Here is a 27,843-nt window from a genome sequence, read left to right as displayed (position 1 = left end):
AGTAAATTGAATGCTCTATTTGTGGATATATTATTGCAGATATTATTTAGAAATTCTAGTATTGTAAATTAGCAAGAGTAATCATTCAGTAACAACAATTTAAATTAGGAAAATTAGGAAGTGTTTTGTTAGATAATTCACCTCCAAAGTTTTATTAGGAATTTTATCGAATGGATGCCCAGAAAGTACATTAGGCGGTACATTAGATATGAAACATTTATTAGTTACATCTCTTAACTATGTATCTTCTGGTTTTTCTTAAAATTTGCCAAACCAATTTAAACTTTTATCAGAGTATCTCTTAGAAATTCCTTCAGCATAAAATTCTGCTGTGTGATATCATTATGAACGTATGAGAACATCTCCCTTGTCGTTGTCAGAGTCAAAGGGTTTAAGAGACAACCTGTAATTAACCTTTTTTTATTGCCATGTGATTTTGTCAATTCTTGTGCAAAGTGCTGTGCCATTCTATTGAAAATGTAGATTTTTAGGGAAAAGTTTGTGGTATTTTTGTTTTTTAACATATTTTTTTACCTTGTAATTGTTCTACCATTTTGTAAAAAATGAACTTAATTTTAAAAGAAATATAAAAATGTAGGTTAAAATATATTGTTTATTATTTTAATTAAAATTAAAAGGACCCAAAGTTCTGAAAACTTCAAACTAAAGTAATATAGCTATAAATTTTATATATTTTTTATTTTAAGAGCTGAAACATTACAAGTATCATATTTTATTTTCTTTAATTATAAAAGATTTTGTTTTAGAGTTAAAATCAATACCCAAGTGACGAGTGTTTTAATTATTGCTTCAAGTTATAAGTTAATGCTCTAAAGTATAAAAAATGTTTATAATATAATAAGAAACTTTGAAATTCTTGTTTCAAAAACCATTCTTGAAGAAACAAATCCAGGTGTAACTTCAAGTATAAAAAATTAAATGCTTGTTATCTTTCTTGAATGAAATGCCCGCACTCAGTGTAGAAAAATAATTACTTAGAAAATAGTAACAAAATATTTATTGTACGAGTCACCAACTGTAATAACCAAAGCAATTAGTGAGAGTCTGCAGCTGCAAGGTTCAAACAATACAAACATTAAAAATATACAATAATTGGATAACGCCACTGGTATAAACAGGAAAAGAATGAACACTACAATACTGGAATATTTTTATTCTAACTGTAAACTGTATGGTATTAGCCAAAATATTGAAAAATAAGTAGAAAAAATGTGCTATAACAAGTTTGTAGTGTCAATATAAGCGACTCCGGCACTTTTCGCAGTAGTACAGACCATCCATCGCTCATAGCGATCCACAACACTAAAAGGTTCATCTTTGATTAACAGATGAAAGTCGCAAGATGCAATATCAGGTCTCTATGGTGAGTACTAGTAAACATCCCATATACCTCCTGTCTGCTTTGACAGGAGAGACTGGTTCAGAGCTGGCCTCCCCTTTTCCAAGGGGACATGACTTGAGATTAGTGCCCTAAATTCTTCCTGGATCTCGACAGGAGATGGCCCCTACTCTCATCCTTACCCATCCAGAATATCCTGTCACTCTAGAAGCAGCGTAAAGGTCCTTATAGGACTAAGTAAAATTTCTAAGCTTCTTGTCCTAAGAGAGAGAAAAAAATCCCATATGAACTCTCAAAGCATGTATAGTTTTTGCCACCCAGAATATAGCAAGGGTGTATTTGTGTAAAAATCACACACCTGTATTTAGTAGACCTTGGCAATTATTTTGGATGATATTTTTAAATTGTTCAGAATCTGATGTTAGGATCAGACCCTGTACCCACACTTGTAGCTGTACATGACGGGGCCCAGTTGAATATCTTTTCTGGAGCCTGCCAAAGCTGTAGGCCCTGAGTAGGATTCAGAATAATTCATACATACAAATTACGAACACATGCATGGTTTTAATTTTATATTGCACAAACTCCACAAGCAAAATTTTACAAAAACAGTTTAATGGATTTTTTAATTTGTCATTTGGATTGTATGATCTCACATCATAGGCTGCTCTTTTTACGCTTAAATTGATGCGGGATTCACTAATATCATCAACAGTCAAGATTCCCATTAGCAGGTCTGCTCCTTCTGTATTACAATTAAGAACAGTAAAGAGAAACATTCATTTATTGCGTTTTGTGATTATCAGTAAATATTTTTCAGTGTATATATATATTATCTAGTTTATTATCTATGCTTCATTATCATATAAATTGGAACATTATATTATTATTAGTTAATGATTAGAATGAAATCTCAAAATAAAGCAATTATGTTTGTAGATGATCAATGCAAAAGTATGAATAAAGAACGATTCTGTGTATTTAATAATTTTTTAGCTTGATATAATTTTAGTCTAAATTAATTTGCTCTATGATTAAATGATCTTTTCCTCAACCATACATACTAGTAGAATTTTTTATTATTCTTTTACGGTGTTAACTAAATTTAATTTAAATTAGGTAAAAGTACACTTTTGGGTCTAAATTAATTTGAAGCAAGCAAGTATTCTTGATGTTTCCTTCATTTAAAAAGTGTACAATTTGAAGTAAAAAATGAAATTGAACCTGTTTTGGTTAAAAAAGAAAAACAGGTTTGACTATGTGTGACTCGATGAACAATTTTTTCACAAAAATATGTTTTAAATGAGAATTGATTTTCCTATTCTTTTAATCTTAAAATGTGAGGTAAACAAGTATATTGAAAAAGATGGTCCTGTTCAGAAGGGGCCAACGGTGGTGAGGCGACAGCTGCGGCGAACTCATCTTTACCCCCGACGACAGAAAGTGCGTCGACCAACTGCTGCAATGGAGATATAGGTGAGTCTCTCAGGTGATGGCTGACGGAGTGGTGGTGGTGTTTTTGATATGACTGTTTGTTTAAATCAACCTCAATAACGTTTGTATTGTTAATTTGTAGATACCGGCACAGGTTGGAGACAAGTTAACTTTTTTTTAGAAAATCCTTCAAGTTTAACCCTTTCAGGGCCAGGACCAAATATGAGATGTTGCAAAATTTTTTCACATATCATATCCGCTTGTGACTAGTCAAAAGTGCCAGGCTAAAATTGGCGATTTTGCAGTCTCTTAGATTAAAATTTATAACTTTTCATAAAAATTAGAGAATGACCTAAAAGTTGCACCAAATTACTCGTATAGATATATACTATCAACAAAAAATATATAGATGTAGTTTTAAGTAATTTAAAATTTTTAAAATATAATGTTTTAATAGATAACATAAAATTTTTTTTATTTTTTTTGTAAATAACTAAAAAAAGGAAAAATAATTTTACTGTGGGAAGCTATTTTATTATATTGTAAATTTAGAAAGGAACAACCATACAAAAGTTTGTGTTATTTCTCTCATAAATAAATTTTTTATGACACATTTTGTATAAATATGCATAATTGTACTTCGCAACAAGTGATAAAGCAACTGACTCTTACACTGCAAGAAACTAAAAATAAATATTCACATTATGGATGTACTGGTAAACAGATGATTGTAGGATCCATAAACAGTTTCAATACAGTTAAAAACACTATTTACCAAGAAATATTTACACAATTTTATTTGAAATTTATTTACACTTTTTCTATTTACTAATATGCTACTTACAATTTCACTCCCCGTGAGATCGCAAATTGTCAGTCATTGTAACTACTATACACAATAGCTAAGCACGTAACTACTAACACTACTAATATTTACAACCACAAAATAAAATAATGAAGAAGAATCCAGCATACAATAGTACGATTACACTAAAGCATTACACTAAAGCATAAAGAATTAACAACAATAGATCGAGTCAGCTGATAATGTCATGTGACAATTATTACGAAATAAAAATGTATAGACCTCCAAAATAAAAATGATATTCATATTAATTATTTACAAATATACCAGGGAATAAAAAAACATAAAACTTTAATCATTTGACGTCGTATTTATTTAAGAAAACGATGAATATCAAGGCGACTATATATTGCCGCCTGGCACTTTTGAGACGCGATCTATGGCGGCAATATATTGCCGCCTGGCCCGGAAAGGGTTAATCATGCACCAATTTATGGTATCGGTTATCGTAATCATTTATCGTATTACTTGTGAGAGTAAATTAATTATATTCAAGCAGCTGACACATTATGATGGTCAACACATGTGATTGAAGTAAACTGTGGCATGATCCTTAGCGGATGGTGTAAAATTCAACAAGGTCCGTTATTTTATAACGTGATAGTTGTTTACATAACAAGTTGATGGTTGAGTAAGCAAAAGTACATATTTAAAGATTAAGTTAAAAGAGTTAGTCAATAAAAAACAATTAAATTAAGGAGGATAATTTTCTAAAACTTCACAATAGTCTCTCTACACAATTATTAGCACCTTGGTCATCCTCAAAATTTAACCCGCTCAGCATCATTGTTACGGCTTCCTTGATGTGGACTTTATTTTGCCAAGAAGAGTTTCTTGGAAGTGCAACTTTTCTTAGGAAATAAAAAAAAAAGTTGTGGGAGGCGATATTGGGGCTATAGGGTAGGATTCCATTTTTTCACCCAAAGCTATCACAACAATGAACGAGGAATGAGCTGGTGGAGAATCCAGCAGGTCGTTGTGAGTTTGGATCGTAAACATATAATATGTGCCCGCAGCCAATCTATGCATTACTGTTCAATAGCATTCCTTAGTCTGCCTTGGTTGTATTTAGTAATCTGCATTGTCTCCTAAGGTCGGATGTCCAGTATACCTTGCCAATGACGATTTCTTCTTCTTTCCTAACTTTAAGAACAGCTGGCTATAAAATTTTTAAAAATTTTGTTGCTATAAAAATGTAACAAAGAAACTGGAATGGCTGCAGTGCTAGCCATTTGACCTGAGAGGATGTTTCTTAAAACACCCTGAGCACAAAGAATGAATATTTTAGAAGAACTGGTTCTCAAAGTGTTTTAATCTAAATCACACAAATAAATAAATGTAAAAAAAATCTAGATGTTTGAATGTTTGTTCAATCGAGGATTTAGAAGTGACAATATGATCTATTGGAGTGATAGCATCATAAAATATAAATAATTTCCACTAAGGTTTAAACTTCAACAATAAATAAGTTGTCACAATTAACCAACCAATCTAATAGCTATCTAACCTTTTAACTTAATAATAATTGTGTAAACCATGTTCTTTCACACGTTAAGGTTTTCGGTGAACCACTGGAAAATGTGAACCCTGCACAGTGATTCGTGGTTGTAAATCTCCCAAACTCTTTGGGGAATAATAATGTTCTGGAACTATAACTACTTTAAATATATTTTCTATTGACAATTGTACGTCAGGAATAAATGGCTGATTCTTCCTTCCTCAGAATAGTAGTGTTAGTACTACCAGGAAATTCACTGCCATTTGGCATTTTTTTGTACTCTATCCTAATTTATTCTAAATCCTTCTGGACTATAGTATTAGCAAATAGTAAGTGGAGCTTGAACCAGGTAGTTTTACACCCACACAAACATTTTTAATGTTGGATTTAGCTCCAGTTCACGTTCCTTTTATTGCAGCGTCTGGTATTCGGCGCTGTCTCAGACTTGACTCGTGTAATCTGGAGTCATGTTCATCGGGAGAGATCTAAACAAAGTCGGCGATGAAGAAACTCAAAACCAATTTTGTTGTGGAGACCCTCAGAATCCTCTGGTTATCTAGGGGGGGGGGGAGGATTACTTGAAACACCCATATCTCTCTAGTGGCCCTGTCCAACTTTTTTGCTAAATCCATCCCTGGATTTACATTATAACACTAACTTAAAGATTATCAATATAACAATTTTTAATTAAACTTTAAATTAGTTTAAACTTTGCTTATTATAAGCTATTTTACCACAGGTAAAAATAGTTTTTGTTTCTAACATGCAGTCAATTGTTTTAACAGCAATTACTTTCGTATTTTTATGAATGTAATGTCATATTTATAAACCAATATTTGAGGAATGAAGTAATGATATCAGAGAATCTCGGGCAGAGTTTTGATTTAGAATTCCAAGTAATTCAGACACCCACTACATTATATTCATTCTTTACAAGCTGTATTGTTAGAGAATTCCAACAAATGATGTTATTAATCAGTTTATTCTCAACTATCGCCATACTAAAACTTAAACTATTCAATAATTTTCTACAAAATTAAACAGATAGTACATCCTGTAAAATGTGTTTCTTACTCAAGAATCATATTTTCCGAGCCTATACAATTAAGTTTCAAGAAACGTATAATGGCTACATGCTAAATTCTCTATCTGTCCACTTCTTTTAGAAATATGTTAAATGTTTGTGTAAGCAACACAAGATTTCTAGCATTTATAAAAAACAAATCCTATATAGCTATAACAGTTTTTTTAATCAGGTATATCTGATTTAGCTTTAAATATTTAGAGTAATTTTGTTCTTGCTTTACATTTGAGGCTACAAAATACTGTAAAATCATGAAGTTGTAAGTATAATAGTTGAAAAAACTAATTCTTTTGTATACAAACATTAAAATAGTATAAAATGCTTATAGTTATTTATATTCTGCTTACTGTAAGTGCCATGTAAAGGTTGTCCAAAAGCAGGGGTGCATTTGGCTACTGTTAATTGTAAATTTTGTAATACACATTAAAATAATTTACTTTTGCTCTAATTATTTCAATAAATAAAGATTACATACAAAATTAGTATCTTCTGCTGAAATAAAAATACTTCGCCTTAGCAAGTTACCAAGTTTGCAAAATGTTGATTTCTAAATTCCATAAGCACTGATTTAGACTTTCAATATGGAATTTATTTGATAGAATATTATGTAAATTGTTTTAAAACACAAACCTGTACATTATTTACTAAGATCCTCAGCTAGATCGAATGTTGTGCTGGCATTACCTTTTTTCAAGATTTAGATAAATTAAATCATTATCAAAACCTATTTTGGTAATTAATTTATAACAGGGACTCATTAAAATCTGCACTTGAGGATGATTGGGACCTAACTGTCATCCATCATTGCTGAGGGCGCTAATCCCTTGGGGCATTTATAATCTGGTTTGTTTGATCTGGAGATTTTGGAGTTACAATAAAAATTGCTACAAAAACTAATTCATACTATTTTACATGAAAATATTTTAAGTTATTCAAAATCAAAGATTTATATATGACCATCATTTTGAAGTGGAAAAATTTTTTATAATACCAACTTAACAAGTAGAACATATGTACAGTTTTAAGTTTGTGTGCAAGGCCTTTTAAAGGACAGGCCTTAATACAGACTTTTTTTCTTTATTTTGCATGAGTAATCATATAAAAATTCATGAAGGGTATTAATGATCACATGAATAATTGGGAAGAAATCTAAGACCCATAAACAGCTGTATTGCAGGTTATATTATCTTTTGATAAGTTATATATAACCTTCCTTATCATCAGGCAAAAATGATAAGCTCATATAAAATGTTTATCAATAGATTTCACTTAATAGCTAAAACTTTCAAGTGTATGACTTGTACTTATACCATATATCAGTTTCTCATGTTTCCATTGCAAAAAAACTTTTAACTGTAAGTATCAAGCAAAATATAGCTTCTGAATATACAAGAACCAATAATGGATGCATAGAACTTAATAGAACAAAAAGAAGAAGATGCATATTAAAAATACAAGATGCATGTGGAAAGTACAACAACGTATAAATAGCATAATCCAGAGTTAAGAGACAAAAAACTATGAAATAAAAAAAACTAATAAGTAACATAGTACAGTACTTGGTGACTTAATTGTCAAATACGTAGATTTAGCATAACATCATTGCATAACAGGGTAGTAAAAGTATTTAGAGGAGCAACGATTGGATCCGTTTTTCATCATGTTGGGACAAAAAGAAAATCTAGACAATCTATGAGAAAATCTAAGGTATGTATGAAAAATTAATTAAGCTAGCAAGCATTTTCAAAATTTTCACCTGGTTGAAAGTGGTATAGTTACGAGAAGACACTTAAATAACAAGGTTGTTAAGAAAAACTAATAAAAATATCAGATGGATATGTTGTGAGCAAATCTTTGGACTATGTTGGATCTTGAAAAACTCATCTCTCGCTAGGAATTAATTGCATTTTAATCGGTAGGGAACTGATAACTTACGTAGAATGATTAGTAAAGTGGCTTAATTGGGATATGATATGACAACTAGTCTTAGAAAATATGACTCAATTCTGATTAAAGTCCCTGGAAGAATATCCACCTCTATCGCAACTAGAACTGATGGTTGTCACTACAACTTTTTAAAAATTTTGAACTAAAAACATTCAGATATGAACATTTTGAAAATAGATTATGTAAAATTAACAATAATCAGTCCAATGTAATTAATTATAGTAATGCTAGTCTGAATGAAAAAAATGTCACTTGCCAATTCTTTAAAATAAAACACCACTCAAAAAATTGCTATAACTTAGGTAAGAAAATTGGTTAAAACTTAGAATTCAACAAAACTCAGACATCAACATTTCATAAAAAAACTACAAATATTAACTGTCCTACCAAAAAAAGTAAAAAATAATAGTATATTACGTAAAAACATACAACATTTATCCTCTATAGATATTTTAACACTGTTAATGGATGAAATAGCAGTTGACTTGGTTTAACTGAGCACACAATGCGTAAAGAAGAATTCAAACCTAAATTTAAAAAAATTGTGTGTCAAATCTTTTTTAGGCGTAAATTGTCATATGGTGGTGGCGTTTTTAATTTTAGCAGGTCCTAACTTTAGTGTTAGACAACTGTTTTAAAAGATATTACAGGTAAAGTATCTTATAAAGAAAATGAATGTTGTGCATTTAAAGTTGCATCAGGAAAAGTTTCGTTTGTATTGGCTGGTGTTTACAGAATTCCAAAGGCATGTTACGATACCACATTCTTAAACAAGTTTGTAGAACAATTCGAAGTACTTAATAATAATTTAAAAAATATAGTAGTTGTAGGTGATGTGAATGTTGATGTTTTAAAAGAGGCTAAAACCACTTGTAGATTAAAAAACTTCTTAAATTCACATAAAATTAAAGCATCAGTTAATAATTTTATTACATGAGAGTTGTATAGATATCATTTTTACTAATGTTGCAAAGGATATGACAGAAGTTTCTGGAACTATTTCAGAGCTGTCAGATCATGATGTTTAAATACTTGAAATAGTATAATGAAATTATTAAGATTTCTCCATGTACAAAAATATTGTTCCTTATTGTAGAATGTTTAATGAAGACAGTCTTAACATGTGATAAAAATTGGTCTCATGTTTTAAATATTCCTATCATATGCGTTTGATTTGATATTTTAATTTATTTATTTATTACTTTAATATTTGTTTCTCTAAAATTAACAGTGGATTAAAAATTAATTTAAATTGGGTTTCTAAGGATGTTATTAAAAAATGTTTAAGCCGAGGTAAAGTTGTAAGAAAAACTGAAAATCAAAAAGTAATTAAAAAATCAAATAATACAGGGAAATAATGTCTATAAATGGATATCAGGGTTTTAACACTTGGTAGTATTTTTACATATAACTTTGTGTGTTGTGCAGTTTGCAAAGTACGAATTTGTAGTAACTATGCAATGTGCATTCAGTATAAAGTTCGTTTGTGATCCTCCAAGTGATAATAACATCCGTAGAGGGTCAGTTTAAAGATACTGGCTTTCTTTGCAAAGAGCAGTAGCTTATTTGGGTACGGGACGACCTATGGTTAGTGAAGAGAGTTTTGAGCGAGTGAGAGAGACTTTCACGCTAAGCCCACCAAAATCGGTTTGGAAGCTATTCGTGCTAATCGTGAATTAGCAATTCCAGTGACGGCTGTTTGGAAATTATTACGGAAACGCTTACGTCCTTATCGTTTGCTGTTGTTACAGGCTCTAAAACCTGCACACTATGGTTACGTGTCAATTTTGCAAACAAAATGTTGTTGCACGACAATAAAGATTTTGTGGATCATGTCGTTTTCAGTGATGAATCAACATTTCACCTCAGTGAACACTCTCAATGTGCACTAGATACCTAGGGCTCAGAAAACCCTCACGAGATGGTTCAATTGCAGCGAGACACCTCTAAATTGAATGTTTTGTGTGCCATATCAAGGCGGAAAGTTTATCAGCCTTTCGTTTTTGCAGAAGGAACTGTAACTGGTATTTCTGATCTTGATGCTCTAGAACTATGGCTATTTCCTCAGTTGGAGGAAGATGAACCACAGAACTTCATTTAGCAGCAAGAAGGTGCACCACTTCATTAGCATAACTCGATTGGTTGAACGTCTCTGTACTCAACCGCTGGATTGGCCGCAAGGGGCCTTATGACAGAGCTTGTTTTGCATAGCCCCCCTGTTCACCCAACCTGACACCATGTGATTTCTATCTTTGGGAATTCATAAAGGATTGTGTGTATGTGCCTCTGCTAACCTACCCAACTTAAGGAACAGGATTGAAGCAGTTGTTCCAACAATCATTCCAGACACATTGACCAAAGTTTGGGAAGAACTGGGCTATCAATTTGATGTGTGCCATGTGACAAATGGAGTTCACATTGAACACATGTAAGCTTGTGGGTATAACTATTAGGGTTGCTCTTTAATTTGATGTATTATTTTAAGTTTTATATAATAAATACTACAAATCTTTAAAACTCCGCATTCATTTATAAACACTCGGTACAAACAAAATGTACGTACTATGATGGTTTATTAAGAAAAGTGCCAGAATGTCAAAACCACTTGGAATATTATTAATAAAAAAAGCTGGATAAAAGTAGTAAAAATAGAATAAAAACTTTACCATAAATTGATGAAAATAAACGGTCCAATATACAAAAGTTATGTCAGATCTTTAATAATTATTAAAAACAATGGTTGACATTAGTATACAGGCAAAGACCAATTTTACTTGTAATATAGGTCTTATTTTACCATCAAGACAAAAAATAATAAAATTTCTTCCCACTCATATTAGCCTTGAGGAATTAGACAAAATTATATCACTTAATAATTAACAGGATGTGACAAAGTACCTATTCTAATAATTAAAAAGGTTCGATCTTGTATATTAGTGCCACTGATGCATTAATTCCTCTATAATTTAGATATTTTTCCTGAAAACTTCAAAATTTAAACCTTGTTACAATAGTGGTGACTCAAAATAATTATCAAATTACAGCCTACATCTTTGTTATTTGCGTTTTCCTAAATGTTTGATAGCATAATGCTTCTGCAACTGTCAAAATTTCTTATAGAAAATCATTTGTTAGGTAAGCAGCAATACAGCTTTAGAGAAGGAAGGTGTGTGACTTATGCTGTTGTCTCTTATGTGTTATTTACTTAAAGTGTCAAGTCATATAGAGATTAAAGATAGAGCATTGTATTGGTTTGAGTCATATCTCATTGACTGGTGTCTTAGGTATTCTGGAGTTTGGGACCTTGAGTTTGATAACTCCAAGTATAGATTATCTTCCATATGTTATAACAAATTATTATAGTATTCAATTAAATAAAGATTTTAAAGAGATTACTTTTAACATTCTCAGTACTTTGTGTACAGCTGGGAATATTAAATAGTCTTACAATGTCAGATAGCGGACCAGATCAGTAGTAATAATTTTAATTGTTACAAAATTTCAAATTGAACAAAGTTCCAGGAGGATTTGTTCTGGAACTTGTATAATTTGTTAAAGTAAAATTGATTGGTTAAACACTTTATTTTGCTGATGAGTTTAGTCTAGATATTCAATTTTGAAATTGAATACCTTTATGACCTGGCCTGATAAGTAATGTTATTATCTAGTGTTCATTTTAGTGTATTATTAACATGCATTTGTGTGTTATTATTATTGTATTATTAGCATGACCAGTGTGTTATCATGATTAGATAAGAACTCTGACTGACATTTGTTCCTCAGTTGTAAAGTTTTGTTTGCAGTAGCTATCACTACTTGATAAGATAGCTAGTATTATTTCATCATAATATTTTAAATACATCTACACCTTTTTTGGGATAAACATTATTCTTATTCTATTCTTATTTTGCTCTCAGATTTTATGAATAACCCTTCTTTGAATTGCATTTTGCACATTGTAAATAGAAGCACATCAAAGGGGGAAAATATTTATAAAATATTAATTTCATAATAGATCCTGATGTTGCCATTTAAGAATCCTGAATATTAGAGGAAAGAAACTGTTAAGAAAGAGAATACTTTTTATTACTCTTAATTATATAAAATACTTGTCTACTAACTTTGTAGCCCCATCTTTTCTAGATGGTTTGACCAGTTGGAATACAAATTTGGGGATCTTTGTACGTTAATGAGATCTACATCTTAGCGTATCAAAAGATTTTTGTGGGCGGCCCCCCTGGGAATACCGTTGGAAAGGGTGTAAAAAACAAAATTTGGTGCAAACCAGACGTCGCTATCTATCATACCATTCTAAGATAGCAGTCGTTATTAAATTGCATGAAATACGAGTTTCAACTATTTACAAACAGATTCGCACAAAACTTGGTTTGTGGGGGTTTTTTCGGGTTGAAAATTTTATTGTTTGATAGGCCAAAAGATAAATCTCATAAAAATCATAAAGATAAATATAATATCAATTTTATACTTGTCTACTAACTTTGTATACCTCCATATTTTCTAGATTGTTTGACCAGTTGAAATACAAATTTGGGGATCTTTGTAGGTTAATGAGATCTACATCTTAGCGTATCAAAAGATTTTTGTGGGCGGCCCCCCTGGGAATACCGTTGGAAAGGGTGTAAAAAACAAAATTTGGTGCAAACCAGACGTCACTATCTATCATACCATTCTAAGATAGCAGTCGTTATTAAATTGTGTGAAATACGAGTTTTAACTATTTACAAACTTGGTTTGTGGGGGTTTTTCGGGTTAAAAATTGTTTGATAAGCCAAAAGATAAATCTCATTAATCTACAAAAAACCCTGAATGTTTATTTTAATTGGTCAAAACATCTAGAAATGACAAGGGTGACATCTGACTTTTGATCATGTATATTACCCATTGTATTTATATGTTATCAAAATGAAATTACATTTGTTTTATACTATCATATCGTAATTTGTGTGAAAAAAGTAGTATAAACATTTTACATCTTTATAACAGGAAACAGATTTTGTATTTCACAATGGCTGTTCTACATTAAAACTGTTTACATCTCATAGTTCCTTTTGTATTTTTATAAATGTAAATAGTGAGATTTTACGCTTAACTCTGTGCATTCATTCAGTTTTACATTTCATAGATATGTGTATGGTGTATGGATTGGTATCTAACTCAGTGGATTTGGCTTAGAGGGAAGGGGCGGGGGGAAATTAATCTGAATGAAGAGTACACAAAAAATTATAAAGGCCTAATTTAAATTTAAATGTTCATTTTCTGTTATATTTTTTATGTAGGGCTTTCAGAGAATTTTATCCCCCACCTTATTGCATCTCCTTAATTACACCACTGATCTGATTAATTGGATATAATTTGATTGCTAAATGAATCAACAATAATTAGAACAGAATAAACTAATAAAACCATGGATCCTCATCAACAATCTTATTACAAAATTATATGTGCTAACTATCTCAGTGACTATTTGTCAGTTTGTAATTGTTGTAGCTGGTCTATAGGGAATCTACAAGATTAATGAAACAAGCGGTATACTTATCCACATACATGCAGGCTGAAGTTAAAAGATCTATGGTAAGGAAGGAAGCAGATTTCGACCAAGATGTTACAAAATTGTCTATTGATGGGCAAACAGAATAGATTTACATGTATTCTTGCTTAGAATACGGAAAAATTAAACTTTTATTGATTAATAAATAAATACAAATAAAACACAATTTGCTATTTCTTAACTGCTATTAAACCTGATCAACATCAACTCAACTGAAATTTAAAAGAAAATATATTTTATGTCTTAACATGCATTTGGAACATAAAAACGAGCAAGGTTACTTGTTTACAGGGAAAAAATATTATGATTAACATTTACAATAGTAAAGATAACAATAATAAAATAAGTAATTAAAAATAATAATTTACATAAATAATTAATAAAAAAAATAATACATTCTATTCTGGACAGAAAATTTACAATCTGAAAAACAATATTGCACGTTAGTAAAATCGATGGTGACGGCTGTTGGTGGCAAAAAGTATCTTCCGGTACCGGGAATCGAACCCGAGCCTCCTGGGTGAGAGCCAGGTATCCTAGCCACTAGACCATACCGGACTTGTATGAAATGCCATGAATTGTTGATGTAGTCTTGAATACATTTGAATCTCTATTACTGTAAGTGTTATTTAAGATCGCGTAGTACTTCCCGTATACACATTCATATATTCGGATTTGTTTATAGGTAGACGTAGTCAGGGTCGTAAATAATTGGCTGAGCAGTAGTGAAGTTTATCACTCGGTAGGCTTGAAAGATTTCACTTCTGTCTGTCTGTCAGCACGGTATCTTGTAAACCTATAAATTGACTTTGCATGTAATTTCTTTTCAATCTCTCGTAGTTAACGTAGAGTTCGGCGATGGTGGGTATCTTCCCCCCCCCCCCCGCCTCCATAGGAAATGGCTAAGCGTTAGCGAAGCCTAACTTTTCGCAAGATACTTTAAAACAGAATGAACTGAAGGGGGTATCTCGAGATCGAATTGAGCTATAGGCTTGAAAGTTTAATGAAACTTCATTTCAGGACCTATGGCGGTGCTCGTGCCTACATGGGATTTGGGTGAAATTTTATTTCTACATAGAAAAAATCTATGTCCCACATCTGATAAGGCCTAGCTTGATTATAAGTAACTTTTAGTAATTTATGGCAGTAGTCAGATCAAGGCCAATGAGATAAACCATATCCAAACAGAATTTTGTCGAGATAATGCCCATAGCATCGAAACTTAACGAAGGAAGCCTGTTACGCGGCTTACGGTCTTGCATAATTCTACCTTGTTATAACCTTTTTTTATGTTTAAGAAAGTAAAAGTACGCCACACTAAGTACCGTAACAAGCATAACTGATGTTGCATGCAAAACTTCTAATCTATAACTCATTTCATAAATATAAAATGACGCACCATAGAGCTCATTCTTGTAGAAACAAATTTTCATGCAAAATTTAAAGTCTACTTATACTGTACAATTTTCTTGACATATCTTACCACATGATACATTCGCATTTTTTCAAAATATTCAGTGCCCTTTGAGTGCCACAGCGTCGCCTAATTTTAACGGTACAAAAAGTGCATCAAGTGCCAGCGTCACTAATTTTGACGTTTCGTATTTCGATAATATTTTATATAATACAAGATTATTTTGGCCAAATAACCAAACAGCTGTATTCAATAGGTTCCAAACTATCGATAAATACGAGTTTTATGTTGTTTCTCTACTATTTTATCTGTGAAACTTATGTTGTTTGGGTACTTATCAAGAGGCCACTATTTTTGGAAGAGTTATTTTAGCAAGTATTTGTCTCGACGTTAACTAATCATATTTATTTGGGTTATATTGATGTTTGATTAGATTTTGTGAAAACTACACTATTACTATGTAATTTCTAAACTCTGACAAATGAAGTACAATTTATAAAATTTCGATACAGGGCAGCATTTTGTTTATACATATAATGCCATGTTTTTTAATTCTAGAAGAATAATATATTATACATTGGTTTTATTTAGAATTATATGGCCTTTATCACCAGGAACAATATTTTAAAATACCGTGTACACTCAAATTAGGTACGAAACAAATCAAATTTTGTTTGTAACGATATGTATAATATTTTGCATGTAATGAGAAAAAACAACAACAAAAGTATTAAGATCTGTTGGGTAGCTATTTAACAACAGCTTTTTTCCCAAAAGCTTACAAATATGCAAAAAAACAGCCTGGCACTTTATGCATATGCCTTGGAAAAATACCTGTGGCACTCAAAGGGTTAAATAATAAAATTACACACTATAAAATTGTGTAAGTGTAGGGATGTTAGGCTAAATGTGTTAATATCACAATTCCCTTATTGGTGTATTGAGTTTGTTTAACAATTTATTTATTCTGCTATTCTCTCGTTACTATCATGGTTGCCCACAAGACCAATTCAAAATAATTCGCTAACGCTCGGCGAAATTCCAAGGAATGACATGCACTATCATCGAATTTTGTGTGCCTCAAAAAGAAATGAAGCTTCATGTACAATTTAAAGTCCATAAGTCAGTTCGTTTTTGAGATTTCGTGCGGAAAGACAGACCCACAGAAATGAAATCTTCGCTAAAGCTCAGCCTTTTAAAAAACGACCAATTTAACAAATTAATAAAAACACATCGATATATTGTTCTAAAATTAGCCTTAACTTCGCTGGTTGATTTATCATTTCATTTAAACAATTAATTACACCGCTAAATTAATGTGCAACTAGTTTTGACATTCCCATTGATTAATACTTATATACAATATACTACAGCATTCAAGTTGTGCAGTATAATGTACAATTTAAACATCCGGGTATAAAGGAAAACTATAAACAGCAATACTGCTCTATAAATGTACGACGATACATGATGACACGATGAGACTTCAGTAACGTCTTGACGTTGGTTAAACGTGAACTACTGTAATAATACGATAACGGATGCGCCGCGACCTAACGTAAACGATAACTGATATGTTGGGCCGACATGGCGCTATTAATACGTGGATTGTGCGACGCAAGATGACGTCAGAAACGTCTTGAAGTTGGTTAAACGTAAAGTGTCATTACGATAACGGATGCGCCGCGACCTAACGTAAACGATAACTGATATGTTGGGCCGACATGGCGCTATTAATACGTGGATTGTGCGACGCAAGATGACGTCAGAAACGTCTTGAAGTTGGTTAAACGTAAAGTGTCATTACGATAACGGATGCGCCACGACCTAACGTAAACGATAACTGATATGTTGGGCCGACATGGCGCTATTAATACGTGGATTGTGCGACGCAAGATGACGTCAGAAACGTCTTGAAGTTGGTTAAACGTAAAGTGTCAGATAACGGATGCGCCACGACCTAACGTAAACTGAAGTTGGTTATTAACGTAAAGTGAAACGTCTTGAAGTTAAACGATAACGATAACGGATGCGCCACGACCTAACGTAAACGATAACTGATATGTTGGGCCGACAAGGAGCTATTAATACGTGGATTGTGCGACGCAAGATGACGTCAGAAACGTCTTGAAGTTGGTTAAACGTAAAGTGTCATTACGATAACGGATGCGCCACGACCTAACGTAAACGATAACTGATATATGTTGGGCCTACATGACGCTATTAATACGTGGATTGTGCGACGCAAGATGACGTCAGAAACGTCTTGAAGTTGGTTAAACGTAAAGTGTCATTACGATAACGGATGCGCCGCGACCTGACGTAAACGATAACTGAAATGTTGGGCATACGTGGGGCTATTAATACGTGGCTTGTGCGACGAAAGATTACGTGATATGACGTCGGTTAAACGTGAACTAACTAACTTTACAATAACGGATGCGCCGAGACCTGACGTAAACGATAACGGAAGTGTTGAGCCGACATGGGGCTATTAATACGCGGCTTGTGGCGCTGACCAAAACCTGGCTAACACGGAGTTTGATGTTGGCCTAACACAAGGCACAGCTTGTAACGACGTGAAATATACAGGGCGTTTGATAAATACCCAATCACATACAATACCCATCTTGTATTTTAAATAAAATATTTTATTTTGAAAACTGTGACTGGTATAAAAAGAAAGCTTAATTCATAAGGTTCCTTTCCATAAATTATTCACCTACAGTTCAATATGTAGGCTACTCCACACCCAGCAGGGATCACTTCTGGCTGGTTTATACCTTTCAGTTGAACCCACCACTGGGCACAGCAACAACCGATGTGTCACTTAAATCTGGGCAACCTTATGGACATCCAGGAGCGGCACATCACTAACCGTAAATGTCGAGATTCTGGGGTGCAAGGGTACTTCAATTGGTCTAGTCTACTGCGGGAGATGACTGTTGGAGTTGGTGGGGTTTGTTCCCTAAAATATCAGAGGTTCTTGCTTGCCTCAACAAGAATGTGTCACCCCCTGCCTGCTTTGACTGGAGAGGCTGGTTGAGAGTTGGCCTCCCCTTTTCTGGGGCGACATGACTTTCAGATTAGTGCCCTAATTCTTCCTCATGGATCTCGATAGGAGGCGGACCGTACCCCCTAAGTGCAATTTATATAAAAAAAAGAAACATACTCCAGTGTTGGCGACACATTTCTCCAAACGCCGCTATCGGATATCTATCACTGAGGCTTGTAGCGTGTGTGGTGGTATGTGTTTGATAAGTCAATACCCAATTTATGTAGACTCCAAATTGCACTCCAAACGCTGCACTAATCGGAAGGTGAAATGGAACTAAACTCTACATTCGCATTGAATTAGTACTTTCACCATAGCTACGTTTATGTGATTCAATTAGGTATCCAATTTCTGTGAAATGGATACATTACCTTCAGTGGAATTTGGCTGAGCGTTAGTGGAGGATAAACAGGGAACTAATTGGTTATAGATTTTAAATTGCTTAAAACTGCATTTCTACATAGGCATAGTTTGAAATTAGGCTGAACGTTAGCAAAGTCTATCACTCAGGGAGGTGGCAACATTTCTTCTCTTCCCTGCTTGTCTGTATGTCCGCATGATATCTGTAGAACTAATTGGGCTGTTGACTGGAAATTGTTCACGAAACTTCATTTCTACTTAGGTAAGATTTTATGATAGTATGGCATGTACCTCATTCTGTCCTTTATGAAATGTAGGCTATTAATATTATTTACATTTTTTAAATATTTAATTCGAATTTCTTGTAACAGTGCAAGTGAAACCATGGAAACCCAAACTCGAGCATAGCTTTGTTACAATAGTTTGTGGTTGTGTGGAACGATGTAATTCTGTGCCTAGCACGTATCAAAATGTCTGTTCCATAATTGGCACTATTTATTGGCTGAGCGTTAGCGAAGCCTATCTCACTCGTGGGGCTGGAAAACCCTTCATTTTTGCCTGTCTGTCTGTCTCTCCGTACGATATTTGGAAACGAACTGACCTACGGCTTGAAATTGTACTTGAATTTTCGTTTGTATTTGGCTGAGCGTTTGCGAATATGTATCATTGGTCTTATAGGTAACCGCGATGGCAACGAGAAAGTAGCAAAATATAAAAATTGTAATCAAACTCATTATAGCCATAAGAGATTTTAACATGTGACACATGTAGTCTAAGTATACATTTTCTATGGTGACTTGGTGTGTAGACTTTGATTATTTAAATACTTACATGTAACCCAATTTAATGAATAAACATGTTAATGTATAACGTAGCAAGATATCTCGAGAAAGATTTCATCTGTAGACTTGAATCTTTGCATGACACATGTTTACAAAGAAAAGAGCGAGTTCTGTGTTGTTGCATATTAAACCACTCAGTAGGCTGACACAATTTCTTTTGTTTTCCAGAAGATATAAAAATATCTTTGCGGTATGATTGTCTGTCGTATCTTTCAATATTGAAATGAGCTGTAGATTTGAAATTTTATATTGAACCTCAGCGGAGTCTGATACGTGACACGTGGTGTGGCGTACTCCTGCCTTGCATTTATTTGATGCATAGTACGTTTTTTTTACAAAAAGTTTGCACTGCTTTGTACTGATACTTCAAGTTTTCACGCCACAACACAACGATTTGTCTGCAATAAAAATTTGAGACATTAAATATTTCACTTCGATGAAGTAATATTGAAATTTTAAAGCCTGGCTCAACGACTTCATACACTGTTCTTGAAATTCTGTATATAATGTCTAGGGTTAATGTTACAGGTTTCGGATGTGAACGATTTTAAATACATGTAAAAACCAAAACACATTTGTATATGTAGTTTATTCAATTCGTAGTTAAATACTCAGGCTTAAGTACAACCTTCCCTATACTTATTAAATTACATTTTTAACTTTTTGTAGGGTAAATAGAGGTATGGGGGGTCACTTTAAAGTTCCAAATTGCAACCCCTATCTTGAACATTTGAAAGGGTGTTTCTATTGAATAGACCTTTAAAAGTACATGTCACAAGTTAGTGTTGAAAATTTAACGTTACCCCTTCTATCCCCTTTTGAAAAGGGGTGAAATTTTGTTTACCCTAAAAAATCCAAAATAGTAATTTAATAAGTATGATGAAGGTTGTACATTGATATCTCAATCCGTTTGGAATATACCCAGGTGTATCAGGACTTAATTTACACCCTTAGATGTAAGGGATTTTTTACCCATAACTTTTGCTAGGATCGTCGTAGAGATGTTTTGTTCCTGTAATTGTGTTTCTTTTGAATTTACGTTTGAAATTACATGTCACAAAATAAGGGTTGCAATTTGAAAATGTAAAGTGATCCCCCTCTACCCCCCTTTGAAAAAGGAAGGAGGAATATTTTTACCCTTAAAAAGTCCAAAAAAGTATATTAATAAGTACGGTGAAGATTGTGCATCGATATCACAATCGGTTTGGAATTTATACAGGCGTATCAGGACTTAATTTGCACCCTGTATAATTAATAATTATACTGTGCCTGCAGTATGTATAGTTGTGATGCAAAATTTCTAAATATTGTTAACAAAAGGTACCATAAATTAATTTAGGTTTATCTATTTTTAAGTAGAAGAAATATATTCCTACACGCAGTTTCTATCTTTAAATTGTTATGATTTTATAATAACAAATATTGTTCATATTGTAGTAATAATTTAAATTAAGAACTCAATGCCTTAGTAGGATACAAAGCCAATAAATAAATAACAATACAGCAAAAAATGCTAAATATAACCGAGCGAAAACTATTTCGCAACTTGTATCTGTAACACATTGACAGCTAGTCAAATCAATGATTAATATTGAGTGTTTTAGTAAGGCGCCTTATTTAAGTTCGATGCAATATAAAAACCGTTGTGCGCTGCGGGAATAGTATCGAGTGTTTGCAGGCGCTTGCCGTAATCAATCTGATAATCTCAATTTGATAAGTGTTGGATATATCCGTGAGCAAGTTTAATAGTGCACACAGCAGCGGCAAAATTTGCCGCAAAGACACGAGTAACTGCAATTGTACGTCCAAGGTTCGATCGTCCCACCGCGCCGCGCCGGCCGGTTACCGCACGGTAGACGTATTGTAATATATTTAGCCACGACAGAAAGCAAGCTTCAGTAAGTTGACGGGCTGTGAGGAGCACAGCACGGTTTAGTGTATTGTTGTGACTTGATAGAGCTTCGTATGACTCATACTGTGCGCTCTTGGATACCATTCAGTGACGGTGGGTTCACATTCTACATTCTACTGGAATATTATGAGCATTTCTTGGAACAGTTTATTATTCATTCATTTTATATGCTGAAAATGTCTTAACGGATAAAGTTTAAAGTTTTTAAAATAGTATTTTAATTATAAAACATTAACTTTTAAAAGTGTTAGTTAACCGCCTGTGCTTTCGGTACGGGGATAATTGTAGTAATTTTTTGTACAACTTAACATATTCTACTTATATTGATGTATTTTGTTTAAGGCCTACGAGGGCCTCGTACTTTGTCTTTGTACAGTTGGCCTGTATATGATATTTTTTTTTTTTTTTAACTTTGTTTTTGACGATGGAAAGATTGCGAAGGAAACAGGATTTTCCGGACATTTTCCATCGTTCAGTGATACAAAAAAGTCAGTAACAGTACGTTTCGAGATCTGAAATCTGATCTCTTCTTCAGGTATATAACCTAACACATAATTACAGACTGTGTTAAAATAAACAAATCATACCAGAGCGTTGTGTGACATGCGTAAGTCAGGAATCACAACCACCATGTTGTGTGTCATCTTCACTAACTCTAAAACGTGCACTTAATTTTTATTCTTGCTGTTTATTTTATTCGAAATTTACAGTTGTATAAATTCAACAAACTGTTGCATATAAGTTTATGGCGGCCAATCGACAACTTCTCCTTATTCTTCTTATTTTTTTGTACTTGCCCTAAAGCTTATTCTGAAAATGTTTGAAAACTATAAATCACTAAAGTGATCTGAGTCCAACATCCACTGTCAAATAAAGTCTGTTCTTTGTAATCACGTAGTATTTTTAGGTTCCAGGTTAGAAAAACTCTTCGAAAAGTAGTGGCCTCTGGATAGTAGGCTACCGAATTACCATCCCCATTAAACAATAAATCACTGTTTTAGTCCGTAACCGAAATCACAAGTCACAGTTTTGCCTTCAACTGCCATATGCACACAGAATAAATAGTCGGGGTATAGTTCACTTATAGACGGTCGTTAGACGTTTACTGCGTACTAACCATCTCTAAACAGTGCAGTCTGGTACAGTTCGACCTCAAAAACAGGTCTTGTGCAGGATTAATCACCCACAGTAAAATGTTTATAGGTAAGCTAACCAGCTCATAAGCGGGTTACTACCCTGTACTACTTGCACCAGGATTTGTCTACGATTGTTTGGGTGGCCGTATAGAGTGAATTATAAAAATCGGAACAAACAATTCCTCCGCCACCCCCCCCCCCCTCACCTACCATTGGTTTTATTTCGCGTTGCAAACTTTTTTTGTACAGAACCGCCAAGTATAAAAAGTAACTCGTTGATTATAATGCCGTATACTGAAATTGTAAAATTCATAACGAATTTTTGACAGGTGACTATTAAACAGCTGGCAAGTAACTGAAGTAAGAAAATTGTATCGCTCACACCACGGATACTAGAACACGGTAGGGGTCACGCGCAGCTCTGCCGCGACTGATGACGTCAGCTGTTCACCCCAGCTGCCACTGCCGGCCTATGTAAGCCGCTGTTGTTCGATACTAACCTTTTCTTTTAATGGGACTTTATATTACTATTTGTATTTGTTTAAATGGTGGATATGTTAGTTTTATGCTATAGGCATAATCTTCGTCTGAATAATAAGCTTTCCTTTGTTTAAAATGTTTGGTTTGTATATCTAGGCCGGTGGAATGTTAGTACAAAGCCTCCGAAGAAACGTCAACCTCTTTCCACCATCTCGGAGGTCACTACTTTTTTCATGGGAAAGAGGATCTCACAGGCTTAGGCCTAATAGACCTGTGGTACGAGAAAACCCCGATAATCTGATTGGTTTTATTCTATAAACTTGATTAATCACATTTCTCAAATCCGTTTTCTATATTTACCTTTTTCACAAATCATACATTTGATTCGCGTACCTACTTAGGACAATTAATTTTCTTCATTTTTTTTGGTGTTTTTTCTTTCGTCACTTTCAGTACTTTGTGTCTTGTAATAGATTGAATGGTTCTACGTTTATTAAGTGATTTAATTCTAATAAACGTTCGTGTTCTTACAAAACACATTACTACAAAATCATCTATTTCGGGGTACTTCATCTTGATTTTATCTTTCAGAGTTGTGAAAAACTCTAATGTCCTTATTTACAGAACCTCCATGGAACCTTATAAATTCTTCCTCCATCTTTAACACATATTGCATACATTTTTTCTGTCGGCTTCATTAGCGATCCTCTTGATAAAGCATAAAAGCCAGTTTTTTTCCAGAAAATGAAACTGCTTTGGTCAAGCTCCCATACAAGCCGCCTTTTCAGGTTCAATCTTTTTCAGTCTATATGCCAAATAACCGGCAATCATTTCAAGTAACTCACGATTTTCTGAATAAAGCTCTAGGTTGCGTTCCCCTTTTATGACTTCAAAATGTTCTACCAGCCCATTTCACGGCAGCTGTGAATTCTTGATCATCACTGATATCATTAGCAGTCTCGGTTTCTTCTTGTAATGTGGTCTGAGGGCTGTCCATCTTCTTGTGATGTGGTCTGAGGCTGTCCCATCTTCTTGAGATGATACAGACAAAATACTAGCGCTAAGCGTTTTCAACACCTTTTTCTTGGATACAGTTTCCACTGGTAATTAATTCACTAGCGTTGCGGGTCAATATAAGTGTTTTGATCCTTTGAGTTACTGTAGTAGGCAATGGGTGGTCGTAAAACCTCCCTAGACCACGATTTTTAGAGAAGTAACTTTCTAGGATGTCCTGGTTGCACTTGAAGACATCACGTAAGAATAACCTTCTGCTTTCAAGTCTTTATACAAACCACGAAGACTTTCTATGGAAATAAGAAGCCCTTTCTGAAAAGGAAGGAGATTATCGGATTTATTTTTCTTTGTTTTCTCCTGTCTATTCTTTTTTTCGCAACTTTTTTTCCTTGACCTTTTCTTCAGAGCTTGACATCTTGGCTTTTTTCATGGGCTTCTACTTTACTTTCAACTTTACTTTTTTTAATAACTCTCATAGTTTAGGACTAACTTATGAAGTTTGTCTAGTGCATTGTCCTGCCTCAGCTATGCAGTTACCATAAGCACTTTTCAACTTGTAAACGCTGTCATATGGGACTCTCTAGAGTTTTAACACATCAAAACCATCGTTAATTGTCATCACTGTTTCTCCCACGTGTTGGTCATCTGGGAAATTATAGGAAATTGCTTTCCCAACAGTCAGAGAAAAGAGTTCTCCTGCTTTTCGCACATTTTGCCTTTCAGTGCCACCACTAACAAATGTTGCATGGTCAATTTATGGGCGTACTTAAGGTCCCCACCTGAACTTTGTTTTTCTATCAGTTTCATAAATGGCTCTTAGTAAATAATTTTCCACTTTCTAGTTCATAACCATCGTCAAGGAGATGATTTCTTAATAATTTTTATTGCATGAGGCACGTCACAAAAGACCCAAATTTTTCTGTTTTCATTCGCTGGATTTATCATGTAAGAATGTTGCCAGTTAATTCCCAAATCAGGATATTGTTTTTCTATTCGTAGGCCCCATGTCACAAACTAGCGCTCTGACTTTAAAACCAGTGCTTCAATAACTTTTATGGTTTTTACCAAAAGTTCTTTTTGTCATAACAGTATCAAAATTATAATAAATGGGGTTGCGCATCCATTTTCCTACTAAGCTTCTTATCAGCACTAACCTGGACATTATCATGTGGTCCTCTAACAATCTCTTCTGTTTGATCGAAACAAAATTCATTTTTTACCTTCAATCTCATCGAAGCTGACTACTACGTCCTTTTCCAAAATCCGTCAAAGTACATTTCTGTGCTTTTAAAATATCCATGCTGAGATTAATAAATCCTGGTGGGACCGTAAACATTCTCAGAGAACGACGTTTTATTGTTTTTTCACTGGGAAAGTGGGATTTTGAGGACGTCTTTTCACAAAACCAACAGCTTTGTAAGAAATACAGCGCAAAGTCGTTACTTTGGCGATATCTTCGGTTGACCAGTTGGTGCATCTACCTTTCAGTAAAGCCTGCTGCTGACATACGGAAAACGTGCCCTCAACAGCTTGGCGCAATTGTTTCATTTTCCGTCAACTCTTTGTTTGCTACACTTAAACGATCCTGTAAACTCACATATTTGTTTTTTTCAAGACATCGTTTTCGTTTTGTGCCGATTTGAGTTTTGAGTAAATCTCAGAAAACATTACATTTGCAGGGAGCAATATTATCGTTGGTTACGTCAGCATCTTTTAATACGTCTAATTCATTTTCTCCATCGTCAATGTTTTTGGTCATGTGATATATTTAAAATCTGTTGCGCTTCCTTGTGTAGATTTCTTTTTTTCTATTCTACTTTTCTTTCAGTACAGGACGCATTCTGTCTAAGGTCAGGAGCATAAGAGTGCTGAGATATAAATTCTTATGAGGGACTACGTTCAGGTTTTAAAAGAAAATTTTCCTAGGAAGGTTAAGCAGCTCACTTTTTAAATCTCGTATGTAATCAGATTCTTCGAAGTGGGCTGAGCATACGTGAGCTACATCAGCAGAAAACAAATCTGCTCGTTTACATGCATTTATCCACTTAGATCTAGTTTCAGGGCTCTTCGGAAACCTATGAAATCTTATACCGAGGTTCTTTTTGGTGTCTATCATGGTTACTACAACCACCGATAGCACAACAAAAACCATATTCAACAACCAACTCAACGGTAAAGCAAACAGTAAAAGCACTAAAATATACTCACTGATGTACGAAGCACTGACAAAACGACTAGTTCACAGCACGTGTTAAACAGTACTGACCGGGTGGGCGGGGTCGCGGTGGTGAAAGGGTGACGTCAGTGGGCGGCGGGGCTTGCTACTGCGCACACCGGCTTGACCCCTAACGTGTCAGTCCTAGTATCCGTGGCTCACACTGTTAAACGCTGTTGTCGTAGTAGTCATAAGGGCAGACGATAAAATAAGAGGAAATTCGGCAAATCTACGCATTGTACCCTGCCATTTGACTCGTGTATCTTGAAAACCGGTTCAATAGCCATTGGGAACTTAGTGTTTCAGCCGTGTACTAATGTATTGGGTATTAGGTGGATCAAAATCCCTCTAAAATATTTGTTGAAGTTTCTAGACTAATCTAGTTTGGTAGATAATGTTGTGGGTTGTTTACTAATTTTTATACAAAGACTAGCAGATACCTGCGGCATCTCACACAATTCCGTAGGCTTTCCAAGTGTGGTAGGGTTGCGTTCCCGACGCCAATATTGGGTTTGCCTAGTTGTCACGCTCAAGAAAATGTGTACAAAAGTGTATATTTATGGAAATTGTAATGTACTCCGGTCTTATAAGGTTTTGTGTCATAGGTGATTTTGTCTTGTTTCCGATCAAGGAAAAATATATGTATACAGGCCTAAGAAGCCTACTTCAGCTGTCAAAAGACAACTAATATGGGTGTTGTAAGTCTTTAAATTTATAGTAAAAGTTAGATAGAAATTTTGTTTTTGATGCCTGCATTACAATACTAACCAAGCACTGCATACTTAGTATTTGGTAAAATGTACAGTTAAAAGTCTTATTTGCTTACTCTTTGCTCAACACCAGTTGTCAGATTAGCTTAGTATCAAGCTTACTCAATGTTTTCAAGACTATACATCCTTCCGAAGCCTATTAACCAAGATCTAACAATTAGAGAAGAAAAGAGATAGAAATAGTGGTTAGACCAATTTAAGATATGTTTGGTGAAATTGTTGTGCCTGGCATGGCTATAGCCATACGTAAGAACTGAACTGACTTGACATTTGGCAGGTATCGCCATTATTCTCTGCATATTTATTTTCCATTTTCTATTTACGGCATGAGGGGGGAGACGAATCCAACGAATCAGATTTCATTATAATCGGTACAGCCATTCTTGAGTTATAAATGGTGTAATTAACCTGACTTTGTTTTATGTCTATAGTTAGAGCTGTCACCGTGTTCCGTTTAAAATTTTGTGAACTATGTTTGTATGTTTTACCAATAAATCGCAGTTTTGTTGTCCACTGTGAAACACTAAAGTAGTTTTAATATTTGCGTACGGTAACACAATAGTCAAGTAAATAAAAAATAACTTAGTTAATTTCTTAATTATTAGAATAAGAAGGGATATAGTTTACTGCACTGTTAACACTGTTACAGATATTTTATAATTTGACTTTGGGCAATTAGCAGACACTCTATATGAAAATGATAACATCTGGAATACATACGTTATAAGATAGAGGTAATCCTTGAAACGAAACTTGAGGCAATAAGTAGTCAACTTTTAAAATTCGATCCATAATTTACGTGCTTTATGACTGAATATATTCCAAAACAACTGTAGACGATAATCAATGTAGTATTTTTGTCCTTTTTCATTTTGAAATCGAATACAA

At 33.8% G+C, this 27,843-nt stretch overlaps 1 protein-coding gene and 1 non-coding gene across 3 annotated transcripts in view; one reads left to right on the top strand and one right to left on the bottom strand.

Moving 5' to 3' along the window:
* LOC124367798 (phosphatase and actin regulator 4B) overlaps positions 1-27,843 on the top strand; it is a 514,259-nt gene that overhangs the window by 12,481 nt on the left and 473,935 nt on the right. The window contains exon 2 of one of the 2 annotated variants that reach the window (XM_046824917.1): positions 2,741-2,836. In XM_046824917.1, coding sequence (XP_046680873.1) covers positions 2,741-2,836 — 96 coding nt within the window. Of the gene's footprint in view, positions 1-2,740; positions 2,837-21,378; positions 21,434-27,843 lie in introns of those variants that run through there. The other variant, XM_046824919.1, reaches the window with a different exon arrangement.
* Trnae-cuc lies at positions 14,244-14,315 on the bottom strand. Its single transcript has one exon. It is a non-coding gene; the product is annotated as a tRNA-Glu (tRNA).

Source organism: Homalodisca vitripennis, chromosome 8 (assembly GCF_021130785.1).
Source record: "Homalodisca vitripennis isolate AUS2020 chromosome 8, UT_GWSS_2.1, whole genome shotgun sequence".
In the NCBI taxonomy this organism is placed as follows: Eukaryota; Metazoa; Arthropoda; class Insecta; order Hemiptera; family Cicadellidae; genus Homalodisca; species Homalodisca vitripennis.
Note: the sequence above shows the minus strand (reverse complement) of the source record. Positions and strands in the feature narration are given on the sequence as shown.